The sequence below is a fragment of the Rhyacophila brunnea genome, unplaced genomic scaffold, assembly GCF_057557595.1.
Source record: "Rhyacophila brunnea isolate RB1 unplaced genomic scaffold, BYU_Rbru_1.0 scaffold_23, whole genome shotgun sequence".
Classification (NCBI taxonomy): Eukaryota; Metazoa; Arthropoda; class Insecta; order Trichoptera; family Rhyacophilidae; genus Rhyacophila; species Rhyacophila brunnea.
In genome coordinates, this window is record NW_028232893.1 from 11,000,347 (window position 1) to 11,013,276 (window position 12,930).

Consider the following 12,930-nt stretch of genomic DNA (forward strand, 5'->3'; position numbering starts at 1 on the left):
TATTATAAGCTATGTCTTTGACCATTCAAGTGTGATAAACATCTAATGAATAATGATTGCTTTATAATAATTATTGACCTAAGAATAAGTTAGTGTTTTTTTGAAATACGCCATTTCTTTTGTCATTCCCCAGTGGTTAAGCTACAACATACGGCCGTAGCCCTAAATTGACAAACTAAAATTAAAGTAGGGAGTAAAATGATATTGACGCGCGTGTTTGAACATGTACCGTTTAAAAAAAAATAAAAAAAAATTCGGTTAGGTACATGTTCAAACACGCGCGTCAACATAATTTTACTCCCTACTTTAATTATAGTTTGTCGATTTATGGCTACGGCCGTATGTTGTAGCTTAACTACTGGGGAATGACAAAAGAAATGGCGTATTTCAAAAAAACACTACCTTATTCTTAGGTCAATAATTATTATAAAGCAATCATTATTCATAAGATGTTTATCACACTTGAATGGTCAAAAACATAGCTTATAATAAATATCTTTAGAATCATCTTCAAATGTGTTAATCTTGCCGATTTTTTGAATAATAAAATGCCTAATTCTTGTCAAATGCGGGATCACAGAGATTATCAATATAATTTTTTATCGTGAATATTTTACAAAAATTATCTCGTAATAAATTATACTAATGGTTTTATAAATGCGTTTAAAAATTAATAAATGTAAAAAATCTTAACACCACTGCACAGTTATGTACCGAAATATGACTATATTCTAAAACATTAGAGCGAGAGGTTTAAAAGAATACTATTTTATGTAACAAAAATACTTTATGCAGTCATCAAATGCTTAAAATAACTATAAAGGATAATAAGGCTTCAAAATTATATAAATAGATTATCTACAACGCTTAAGGAGTGTCCAGGATCATGGTTTGAAAATACAATAAAAACTCAATTTTGACCTTCGACGAGCATGTCCCCCCTTAAATTTTACCTATTTCGGCTGTTTTGTAAGAAATTCCGAGAGAAAACGTGGTAAAATAAATATTAATCATAGACCACGGCCCTGAGGTTTACTTCTTGGTATCGAGTGCAAACGTCATAATAATTGATACCTAGACATACATACATACTTACTTATATAGTAAGAGGTCACGGGTCTGATCATAGTACGGGGAAGACCCGCAGAATGCACTCGATGTCGCATTAAAATATAAATAATAATGAAATATAATATGAATACCATCTCTCTCGCTCGCAGGTAGGTATTTAAAACGCATGCATAGGGCTGTCAAAAAATATCAATACTGGTACTTCGGTATAGATACCGGAATCAATACTTTCTTTCGATACTCGGTGAGTGCAGTGTCAAGAATTAATGTTGAATATTGACAATGTAAGAGTATGGTCGACCACCATCAGTTTTAATTTTTAATAGGTACTGGATAGTAGGGTTACATGTAAATTGTACGTAAAACATTTCTCCGTAGCACAGTTCGCCGTGAGTTTTCTTATCGGAAAGAGAAGACCGTATACTATACGGTCTCAAATTTTATTAGATTCAATATGAACATTAATTCAATTCTCATAGCTGATTTATAATTCATGAATTCAAGAATAAAAACCTAACCTAACCTAACAAAATATAATCCAGTATATCGGCTATTTTCAACATTTGTTTGCTGCTGGCTTCATGTAAAGTGTAAACCGACAAGAACCGTATTTTATTTAGACATGAATTTTATGTCAGTACTATACAACCCAAAGAGGTTGGACGGTCTTCAATATACAGCCATATATTTCCAATACAACATTTCACGGTGAAGTGTGATACGGCGAACTGCATACATACACAAGTTTATGGACACGTTTTTATTTAAGTACCTCTTCCGACAAAAAACGCTTACCGACAAATTCAAGAAATTTCACGTCAAGGGAATTTTTACGTTTTTAGAGATTTTTTTCCCAATTTTTTTTATATTGCGAAATGATAGCACAAATTTATAAGGAACGGAAATATCGAAATTTTAGTGTGTTGGGCGTACTATACCTGTTTTATATCGTACATAGTACGCGGATCAAAATTATAGTACAAAATACTATAATAATTATAGTACAGTTGGTAATAATGGTTGGACATGCATGGTCTACCTACGTGAATCGACGAGGGGATTTTGGCCCCCTAGCGGCCGTGATGACGTACCGAAGAACACTATATTTCAGAAGTCGCACATTTCAGGCCACCGTCAACAACATAACAATAAAACTCATACAACTAAGTGCTCAGCCGTAGTGGTTTGGCGGGCGCGGCGGCGTCTTGCGAAAATAAACCGTATAACCGTGTGTATTATGCCCCCAAAAAGACACTGTCTACGAACATTTCACACACGGTTATACGTTTGAATTTCGCAAGACGCCGCCGCGCCCGCCAAACCACTACGGCTGAGCCTAAGCGATAGTGCCCACAGAACGCGTCGAGAGGGTGAAGTCCGCGCATGCAGTGTTTATTCATAACCATAATCACACGTCTCTCGCCGCGCATTACCCTTCACCTATGTAATAAGCGGCCCATGGAGCACAAAACAATTACTTTTACAGCGTCTCTCATAACAAAGCAATAAAAATATTATATTATTTCGGACTTGTAATAAATATTTACGACGACATTGTTCAACCAGCGAAATATAATGACACGGAATAAAATAAAACATAAGGCGCCGATCATATACAATCGGGCGCTCGACGCGCTCGCGCATTTCTTCAGTTTGGGCGATGAATCACCAAGGAATACAATAGAGCATACACAGCGTATGAAGAACATAACGCCTCGCGCGCCTTATATTTCAACGCACACAGGGTTCAGTGCGGCGTCTTTTGACGTCATAGCACGACAATAATATGAAAATACATTGGATGTGACCAGCGAATGGGGCGGGACGGTCTCTAATTTACTCGGCTGTTGTGAGCGTTGTCGTACAGGCGCGGCGGGCGCGAGGCGTCATCGATCGACAGGCGAAAAGCAATTATTTCATTACAGAGAAGTCATTGTTTTATTTTATTCCGTGTCATTATATTTCGCTGGTTGAACAATGTCGTCGTAAATATTTATTACAAGTCCGAAATAATATAATATTTTTATTGCTTTGTTATGAGAGACGCTGTAAAAGTAATTGTTTTGTGCTCCATGGGCCGCTTATTACATAGGTGAAGGGTAATGCGCGGCGAGAGACGTGTGATTATGGTTATGAATAAACACTGCATGCGCGGACTTCACCCGCTCGACGCGTTCTGTGGGCACTATCGCTAAGAGCAGTATAATATAGTGATACATTCAATTTGACAGCTGTAAATATTTTTTTGGACTAAAAATAATCAGTAAGTAATAAAAATATTATTCTTTAATATTCAATTATTATAATCGATAATAATTATGTCTCACTATCTAATTACCTATATAAAGTTTCCAATAATGCCTAGTTTCAATACGTATTAGTAATGACGTTTCATTACGCCTGTTAAATGCATTTACGGTGAGTATCAATCAGTGGCGAGGTGTGGAGGGAGGCTGTTAAGATCCGACATATAATAAATAGTGCACACTAAACTTTGTAAGTCAAACGTTATTTGTTTTCATTGAATGTGTACATAGTGTTTGTTATTATTTTTTTTTAATTCAATCAAACCCTGCCTAATTCAAGCCATAATTATTTAGGTATGCTAAGGGGATCCGACAAAAACAATTCACACATTTTAGTCATGCTTATCACTTGCTTTCGTAATATTATGACAAATGGTGTTTTCTTTTTTGATTTTTCCATCAATAAAATATCTAAAATTATGTATGGTTTAATGGCATAATTTTAGATTCTAGAAAAAGTTTAATGTGCACTATTTATGTCGGATCATGACAGCCTACCTCCGCCCATCGCCACTGCTACGTACTATAATATATACGCGAGACATGTGCGAGTGGAACTCATAAATTCGTGAAGCATCCATTGTTTGCTTTAATATTCTGACGCAGCATGTCAAAAAGACAAGACGGCGCGGATGACACAAACTGACACTAGTGATCCTAATAATTATGGTCGTTAGGCCAAGCGCGTTCGATGACCATTTGTGGAGAGCGAGTGTGTGAGCGCCCGTAGTTATAGCTGTAGGCTAGGTCCTCATCGCTCAAAAATTGGAGGACATGGGTATGGAGAATGACCCCGGAAAATGTAAGGTCTGACGTTGAAGTGACAAGAAGTGAAAATTAATAGATGGGGATAATAGAAATGTGTACCTGTTAGATGTTGTTAACCCTCTTCCCACCACCTAAAAATCAAAAAAATATTATTATATATATTTTAGAAACGGACACCCCCTAAACAATTTTCTGTGTGTACGCTTGACTTGAACGAAACACTAATACGTCACATAGGTATAACTATGTTGCTATTTTTTTAGAGCACAAAAAATCAACGTTAACGATGACCGATTTTCCTCGCAGAAATGCAACCTTAAGAACAATTATTAGAATCAGGCTCATTTTAAAAACAATTTTAACCGCTAAGGACGTCATAGGTCATTGACGAAAATCCAACAACAAAACAATGAATAGACAAATAATACAATTAATTTTGCTCTAGCGATTCACTTACAAAGCACAAAACATGACGTAGATGTGCTATTGAACTGTAGATACATAATATCTGTTTGTACGTTATAATTATAAGTATATGAGGTCCAGATGCATAGACTGCCACTAATCACTAATTATTGGGGTAAATAGTGTTTAACGTAGCTCTACTAGCGGAAAAAATCTGGTAGCTGTCACAATACTTACCTACTACTTATTTGATTCAGAAATCAAATAAATACAGTTTTAATTCCGTTTACCTGTTTTCGACAATGCAATATTATTTTAAGTACTTACCGATTATTATACGATGTATTATAATGTTCAAGCTAGAATAGACGCTATATTGACAAATGAAGACACTGTGGGTACCTATAATCATTGATTAAGCAACCATGAAAATATTTCAAGTTTATAAGTGTGTATTTATTAATGTATCATTATTCAATTTATATTGAGCACTTTTCATAATTTCACCATTGTATGTCAATTAAAAAATATTTAATAACAATTATCAAACAACCGGATTTTTTTCAAATGGCAACAATTTTGATTGCGGAAAGCAACGTTGCCTTGTTAATTAAGATTTTAGTGTCAGTCATTTCATTTTGATTTGTAGCTGGCTTTCGTTGTTATTTCGATTTAACTCAACATCGACATTCTAGGTATCTCGGGCTTGAATTGTTTTCGACCACACGTTCCCCGCATCACTGCAAGTTGGTTAGATGTAAACTGTACTAAGTCGAGCTAAGTAAGTAATTCTGGATAGTATTCATCGCCAAGTTAAACCAATGGTTAATCCATCGCGCTCCTAGTATCTGCGGCAACTTGTAGTGTCACTGTGTCTCTAACGACAACAGCAGATCGCGATTGTTTAAATATATTACGTTATTATCAGTTGAGTTTGTATACAATATAGATTGAATAGTCGTTTGGTCCGGACAGTAGACGTTGTTCAAAATTTAGGACGCAAGGTCCACGCGTTTGGAAGGACTTATTTGAAGCACGTACTGCATACAATTTGCATACCTTTCTTACGCAACTGACTGAGGTATCTGGAGACGTACGTACCATATGCATCACAACAAACCTACACTATACACGAAATAATGAATTCACGAGTAATAATTATTTTTAGTAATTTTCTGAACCTAATGAATAGTTTAAATAAATCATGACAAAATCAATCAATGCATGGAATGTCACGAATCACTATTAGACCAGGTGGACGGCGGGTCTGAGTACCTATAAATATAATATGAAATGCAGTTTCTTTTGTGATTCATCTGCCTGAGTAATAGTATACACGACAGGTCACGATACTTCAAGGGCACCGCGCTCACGCCTCAGTTCCATATGAATAATATGAGAGACGCATCTTCTTTTGTAATTCGTCCACCTGAGACGATAGTATGTCTACATATACGATAAGTCAAGGTGCCACCCGTGGAAGTGGTCGTAGATCCCACTCCTTACCCTCCTAACTTGGTATATCGTGCGTGCACTCACTTGTATACGCATACTATTATGAAAAATACACGCGACGCCTTCTGTTGTTTAAAGTAGGTAACTATTGTTTGATAACATTCTTCTGCTTCTTCTTCATCGAGATCTCAAGGCTAAGGATAATGCCTGGTATGATTATGTCGTCGGGCAGCCGCCTTATCTGCGGCTCGGATCTACCTCTGTCGACATACAGCAGCATTTAGAGCAGTGGTTCTTAACCTTGTTGGAGGTACTGACCCCCGCCAGTTTCATATGCGCATCCACCGAACCCTTCTTAATTGGAAAATATAAAATATGATTTTTTTTCAAATTCAAAACATAGGTATATATTTTACTGGTGCACAAAATGAACCGTGTACCAACATCACTGTGTTCAAAGAACAAAACCATTAAAACATGATTTTCACACAAAAACAAAAACATAATAATGAATATTCACTGCAAATCAGTGTGACTTCTGCTGTTGCCTTTCAGAGACCAGTTCAAAAATGCGCGGCTTCACCTTGGAAAGTGCCACTCTCATGTCATTTTCGCAACAAAGTCTGCTCCTTTTCTTCGTTTTTATGTCCAGCATCCTCGAAAAGGATTGCTTGCAAAGATATGTTGTAACAAACGGTATGAAAATCTCCAGAGCTTTCTTAGCAATAACAGGGTACGTTACCATTTGTTGACACCAAAACGTTGAGAGCGTTGTTGTTCTGAAGAGTTACTGTTGAACCTGGCTCGCTGAATTTCAATGATTTCATCGAGGTATTCAGCACAATAGGCCAAGCGATGTTGCGTGATCACCTGCAGCCAATGATGTCCAAGCGGGGCGTGTCATCACGAATCATATGAGTCGGGTATGTGTCTTGACCTCCGCCGAACCCCTGAGACTGACTCACCGAACCCCTGGGGTTTGATCGAACCCAGGTTAAGTATCAGTGATTTAGAGTAAGTGTTATGGGATACTCGCATGTCACTGTTGATTTCATCCATCTATCTATATCTCACTTCCTTGTCATTTTTGACTTCAACCTGATCACATATCAGGAGCTTCAAGAATATGGATGCTGCCAGGGGCAGTTTATCGGTCACGCTGAATGTATAAATATATAATGTATAATATGTAAACTTTGACATTTACGAGACGACATCACAGCATAATTCACGGATTTCTTGCCATGTCACTAAAAATATACGGATTCGGAATACCCAGTGTCGTACTGTATCCGCAATGCGTCAATTGATGCAGTAAACACTGATAATTTATTACTGATAAAAATTAAAAAAGAAATTTAAAATTCATAATTATTATTAATTATGAACTCACTCAATATAATATATTATGCAGTTTTCCTACTTTTATCGTTCAATTTCAATAAAAAAAATATATTTTAATAATTATCGGGAAATCGAAATAAAAAATGGCAACAATGACGATGTCGGGACGTGTTATGACGTCACTAATTAAGAGTTTTCTAGCTGTCGTTCTATTGTGGTTTATACATGTAATTTTGACTTTATTTTACTCGACATTCTATGCATATCTGTATAAATAAATGGATGTGGTAAAGTATAAGAAAAAATGAGACGAGACGTTTAAAATGTATTCTATATAAACGGCATTCCATTAGCCGGGTGCCGGTTCATGAAATGTTACAATCCCGGCACTGAAAATATTGGTCTATTGTAAAAAAAAGGTGTGTCATACATACATCTACTAATGAATGATTTACTACTACTTTGATAATAGATTTGAATTTTTTTATTTGTCACAGTGGGCGGAGGATCCCTTAGGATCGTCTCCCGCGAAGAATGGGGCGCAAAACCTCCGACGGCCACCGAAGTAATGAAAAACCCCGTCACCCACGTGATCATCCATCACACTTACATTCCACCAGCCTGCACATCAGCTGCCGACTGCGAGGCTTCCATGCGCGCCATCCAGACTATGCACCAGACCGGCAACGGATGGGCCGACATCGGCTACAGGTCAGTGGAAAGCAATGATCGTGTGCCGCGTAATCAGATACGAGAGGAAATAAGATTTGGTCTGGTATCTAGTATTTTGTCACATTTCGAACATCCATGGGGAAGACTCGATAGTATATGACTTTTTAACGTTTACTCGACTCATAATGAAGATGAGAGAAAACATGTAAACGCAAATTATAAATTTTAAAAATAAATGAGTCGTTTATTTTAATCGGGTCGCGAAAGAAAAAATGATAAGATACTCTCATAATAGTTTGACAGCTGATGCTTACAGTGCAGCACTAGCATAATTATCGATTACCTATATAGAAAGTATTAAATGACATTACAATTAATTTGTGACAGATTTAAAGATATAAAGGAGTATGGTGTCGGATAGAAAAGAGAAATTATGTAGTTCTGCAATAGAATCTTGGATGTGGATCAAAATATGATGTTATGTTGACAGGCGGCACTGCCACCTGGTAATTTCTTCTAGCATAAGTATTATACTATAAACCTTGGGTATTCTACAACATTTAGGCGGCCCTCGTACTCCGATGAGTAAGGCACTAGTTTTGCACACCAGCGTATCTATTCTATACATAAGACTGCTTTCGGCCTTTACGGCAGCTAACTAGGGTAGGAAAGCATCGAAATATTAATACTTATTGTAACAATTACAATAAATTAGCCGTCTGAACTGTCAAAACTGTCTCTCTCAAAACTCTAAAATTTATCACAGCCAAGAGAAGTGCTGTTAAAACATAGCATTTATTGTAACAAGTACAACTACCTTATTGTAATTGTTACAATAAGTGCTAATACTTGGATACTTTCCTACCCGAGATAGCGGCCGAAAGCAGTCTTGTGAATAGATTAGATGCGCAGGGGTTCCGAGTTCGACTCGGTGAGGACTCAATTTATATAATATAATGTGATTTTCTCATTTTATATTTCTCGTATGGCTGGGTGTTTATGTAATTGGTTCCCTCAGATAAGTAGGTATATGGGAGCGCTAATTTAAAAAAATAATGATAGTGTGATGATGTGTACCTATTTTGGAAACGGTCGAGATTGTAACGGTTAAGTTTATAATTTGTACTGTCTGATTTGATGTGGATATTCACTCTGATGATAAAGTCTGCTTGTTTATGGTCAAAACCAGGCAACACAGAATTAATGGGAACTGAAATACCTAACGGGTGTGTAGTAACAAGCAACAGATTTCGAGTATGGAAGAATATGGGATAAACTTAAACACGTGTCAATAATACGCTTATCCTACGTTCTGACAACTGCTCTCAGTTAAGGCACTGACGCTCATTCAATATTGGTGTATTCGAAGGTTGCAGCACACACTATTACACGTCTATAATGTGTGGTTCATTTTCGTAGAACACTCACACATTTAAAACCCTACGTCAAAATGTAGTATATTGGGGTATAGCTTATCGGAATTATATTTATTGATCTGTTCTATGGTCAAAACAATGTATGAATTAAATATGAACGTTTTTTAATTTAACTTTTGAATCCAAACTTGATACAATTTGTTTTTTTCCCTCCCGTCCAGTTTCGGAATCGGCGGAGACGGCCGAGCATACGAAGGCAGGGGCTGGTCCAAGGTTGGAGCACATGCTCCAGGATACAACAACAGGAGTATAGGCATCGTCCTCATCGGTGACTGGACAAGTAAGCTATTATTTGTTGTTATTTAATTTTCGTGTTATATTGTAATAATATAATATGCATATTATAAACATAACCTATTCAATAGACAGACACGCAAATATTAAATAACTCACAAAACTACAAGATAAAAAGAACTGTTTATATACCACGTTTTTAAATTTTCTGTTTAATCATATCAACTTGACAATTCTATGTATTAATAAAAACTTTTTATTGTACTTGATAGAAATACTGAATAAATATTATAGAATACAGAAATGTCATTTTGACATTTCATATTGATTTCCATAGTAACGCACGTATATATTAATAATTTAGTTGGTAGGACCCACTTAGCAACCAATAATAGTGAGTAGTAAATATTACTTTAAACGATTTTTTTCCGAAACATACATAACAGAATTAACGGAAAATGAATTCAATTCTTCTTAAAAATGGCCAAAAGTATTAAAAGAATGCATTGTCGTCGTGTTCTGATATAGATATTCTAAAAGTTTCAAATTCTAAGAAAGCTAGTCGGGAAGTTAGTTAAAAATCTTCAATCGTCCAATAAAAATCTTGGACAAACAAGAAAAAATTTGTACTGGACAAACAAGAATACGAGCTAATAAAAACGTGGTAAAATACAACGATCAATCTCAATAGTGTCATTTAAAAGGTAAAAACACCCCCAAAATTGTCACCATTTGGGGAGGTCTCCTCTGGAGGTCTAGAAAGGCCGGTACTATTTTCGGGTAGATTTATAGTAATTTGAGCAGGGTCGATTACGAGACGGATCAATTTCTAGACTATATTACAATGTTATATTCGTCCTTTTTATAATGTCCCCACAAAGTTGAATAGAATCTTTAGCCTTTAATATATATTTTAAAAAATCCTGCATTTTATAAATTAATTCTAGAAGCGAACCTAGTAGCGTCATTATAAATTCTATAATTCAATCATAAAATCAATTAGCATACAAGAAAGCTATCATTTTAAAGTCAATAAATATCAGATGATTAGTTGTATAAGGCAATCATGAGCACAAAACCTTAGACAAAAATAATATGTATTTCTCCACCGTTGATCCTTTTAATAATTCACCTGTTTCATTTAAACGCGCTATCTCCGAAATTTTGTATAAATAGATATATATATACTTATATATATATATATATATATATATATATATATATTATGTTACTTTATTTGTATACAATTTAATTATTCTATCTCATTTTTCTCATGTAATTTCTTTATATTTATGTTATTCTTACTCTCTATCTTGTTAGGCTTAACTATATTATAATGTATACATGGAAACTTTGCAGGTTGCAATAACTTTGCATTATTATATTTTAAATTTTTGTAATCAATATGTACCTAACTGTTTGTTTCCTTAATAAAAAAAATAAAAAAAAATATCATTCATTAAACTACTAATTATCAGCTGTCCGCATATTGTAATCAGTGATCAAATCTTTATAGATAACAAGATAACATTAGAAACAAATCAAATCCAAGCCATACGATGAATAATGTGTTTAGTTTAAATTATTTATATTACAATTTCCAATGGGCTAGAAATTGTCTCGTAATCAACCCTGCTCATATTACTAAAGTCCGTCCGAAAATGGTTCCGGCATCTCTAGGCCTCCGCGGAGACCTCCCTTAATGGTGAAAATTTTGGGGATGTAACAAAGGTGAAGTGGAAACAGGCGAAATGCGAAAAATCGCAGAGCTTGAGACACTGTTTTCACTCAGCAAGCGATGAATAGTCAAAATAGGAATAAAGATATTTCTGTAAATATGAAGCTAAATAATTTTTTGGAGTTTCCTTAACCAGGCCACAGAATCTTATTATAGCAATATTTATAATTTATTTCAATGCAATATATCCTTTATTTATATGTGAATTATTCAGTAGGTATAAAAAACTCATGCAAAACAATGTGGGAACGATTTTCCCAAAGCCTGATTATGGAAAATACATTGCCTGATAACACCCACGATGGCCGCGCGGCTTAAGAGTTGCCTTATTGCGTCGTGGGTCTCAGGTTTGAATCCTGGGTCTGACAAGTACACATATTGCTTTTCAATTTGTGTATGAGTCAGAGTATGGACCTAATAGATTGAGCAAGTGGCTTACATCCATTTCTCGTAAAAACAAAATCTGTCAATACAAACCTCCACTCTGTGGAGGCCCAAATGATCCTATTAGGATCGGACATGGTCGAAAGAAAATATAAAAACAGCCACATTGTACCTATGTGGGAAGGATAATACGGGTGAATGGTTAATATCTAACTAACCAGTCAAATAGACTCGAGTATTGACAGTTAGTAGATGCAATTCACTGTAAAACTCGCGTCATTGTTATAATATAAAAGTTTATTTATTTTTTTACAGTTAGTTTACCACCGCCCGAACAGCTAGAAATGGCCAAACGGGTGATAGAGAAGGGCGTAGACGAAGGCTTCATCGTGAAGGACTACATCCTCCTTGGCCACCGGCAAACGCGCCCAACGGAGTGCCCCGGGCAGGCCCTCTGGGAGGAGATCATAACATGGCCCCACCACTCTCCGTTTCCTCCACCGGTGGAGCAAGACCAGCAGAATAACATCGCCTTATGAAATACGGGAAAGTCCATGGGGCGCAGGCTTGACAATGGACTCGGACTTGCTTCAATGATGGCAGTGTTTATAGTGTATAGACAATATTTTATTTAAGAAGGTTGCCACCTAATTAGTAGACGGCCCACAAATATAGATTCGAAGCGACCTCAACTTAATCTGAACAAACAACAAAATTGCTTTCCAATTTCGCATATAGACACGATTTATTTAATAGAATCAAAACGTTAAAATTTAGTGCAACTTACTGATAAATATCCAAGCTGACAAAGCCGGCTCTCACATGTAAACTCGCCCGTCTGTAACGTGTCGAATACGTTGATGTGACGTCATCGTTATTCCCAAAACACACGTTGCCAAATGGAGTCCGCGGATTGGTCGAATGCGACTATTAAGTTTGAAAAAACATCTAATGCTGCTATCAATAAATCGCATGCTTCTCGGGCTGCGAGAACACCTACGAATTGGTCATTCCTATACTGGCTCGCCGATCGCCGCATCCGAATATCTATACGTTTCGAGAGGTTACGTGCGACTGTCGCTAGATAGATGTGTGCGATCTTCATATGCAACACCGG

The 12,930-nt window shown here is 36.2% G+C and overlaps 2 protein-coding genes across 4 annotated transcripts in view; one reads left to right on the forward strand and one right to left on the reverse strand.

Moving 5' to 3' along the window:
- The window catches only part of LOC147069479 (peptidoglycan-recognition protein LB-like), a 55,183-nt gene extending 42,669 nt beyond the window's left edge, over positions 1-12,514 (forward strand). Inside the window, exons 3-5 of the mRNA XM_085950626.1 lie at positions 7,847-8,060; positions 9,619-9,737; positions 12,129-12,514. Of these exons, the coding sequence (XP_085806752.1) occupies positions 7,847-8,060; positions 9,619-9,737; positions 12,129-12,352 (557 nt within the window). The 3' untranslated portion in view covers positions 12,353-12,514. The remainder of the gene's footprint in view (positions 1-7,846; positions 8,061-9,618; positions 9,738-12,128) is intronic.
- LOC147069478 (trichoplein keratin filament-binding protein-like) overlaps positions 1-12,930 on the reverse strand; it is a 168,308-nt gene that overhangs the window by 73,295 nt on the left and 82,083 nt on the right. Inside the window, exon 3 of one of the 3 annotated variants that reach the window (XM_085950624.1) lies at positions 4,245-4,276. The exons of the other annotated variants lie outside the window; for them this stretch is intronic. The gene's annotated coding sequence lies outside the window, so the exon portion shown is untranslated. The remainder of the gene's footprint in view (positions 1-4,244; positions 4,277-12,930) is intronic. 3 annotated transcript variants of the gene reach the window in all.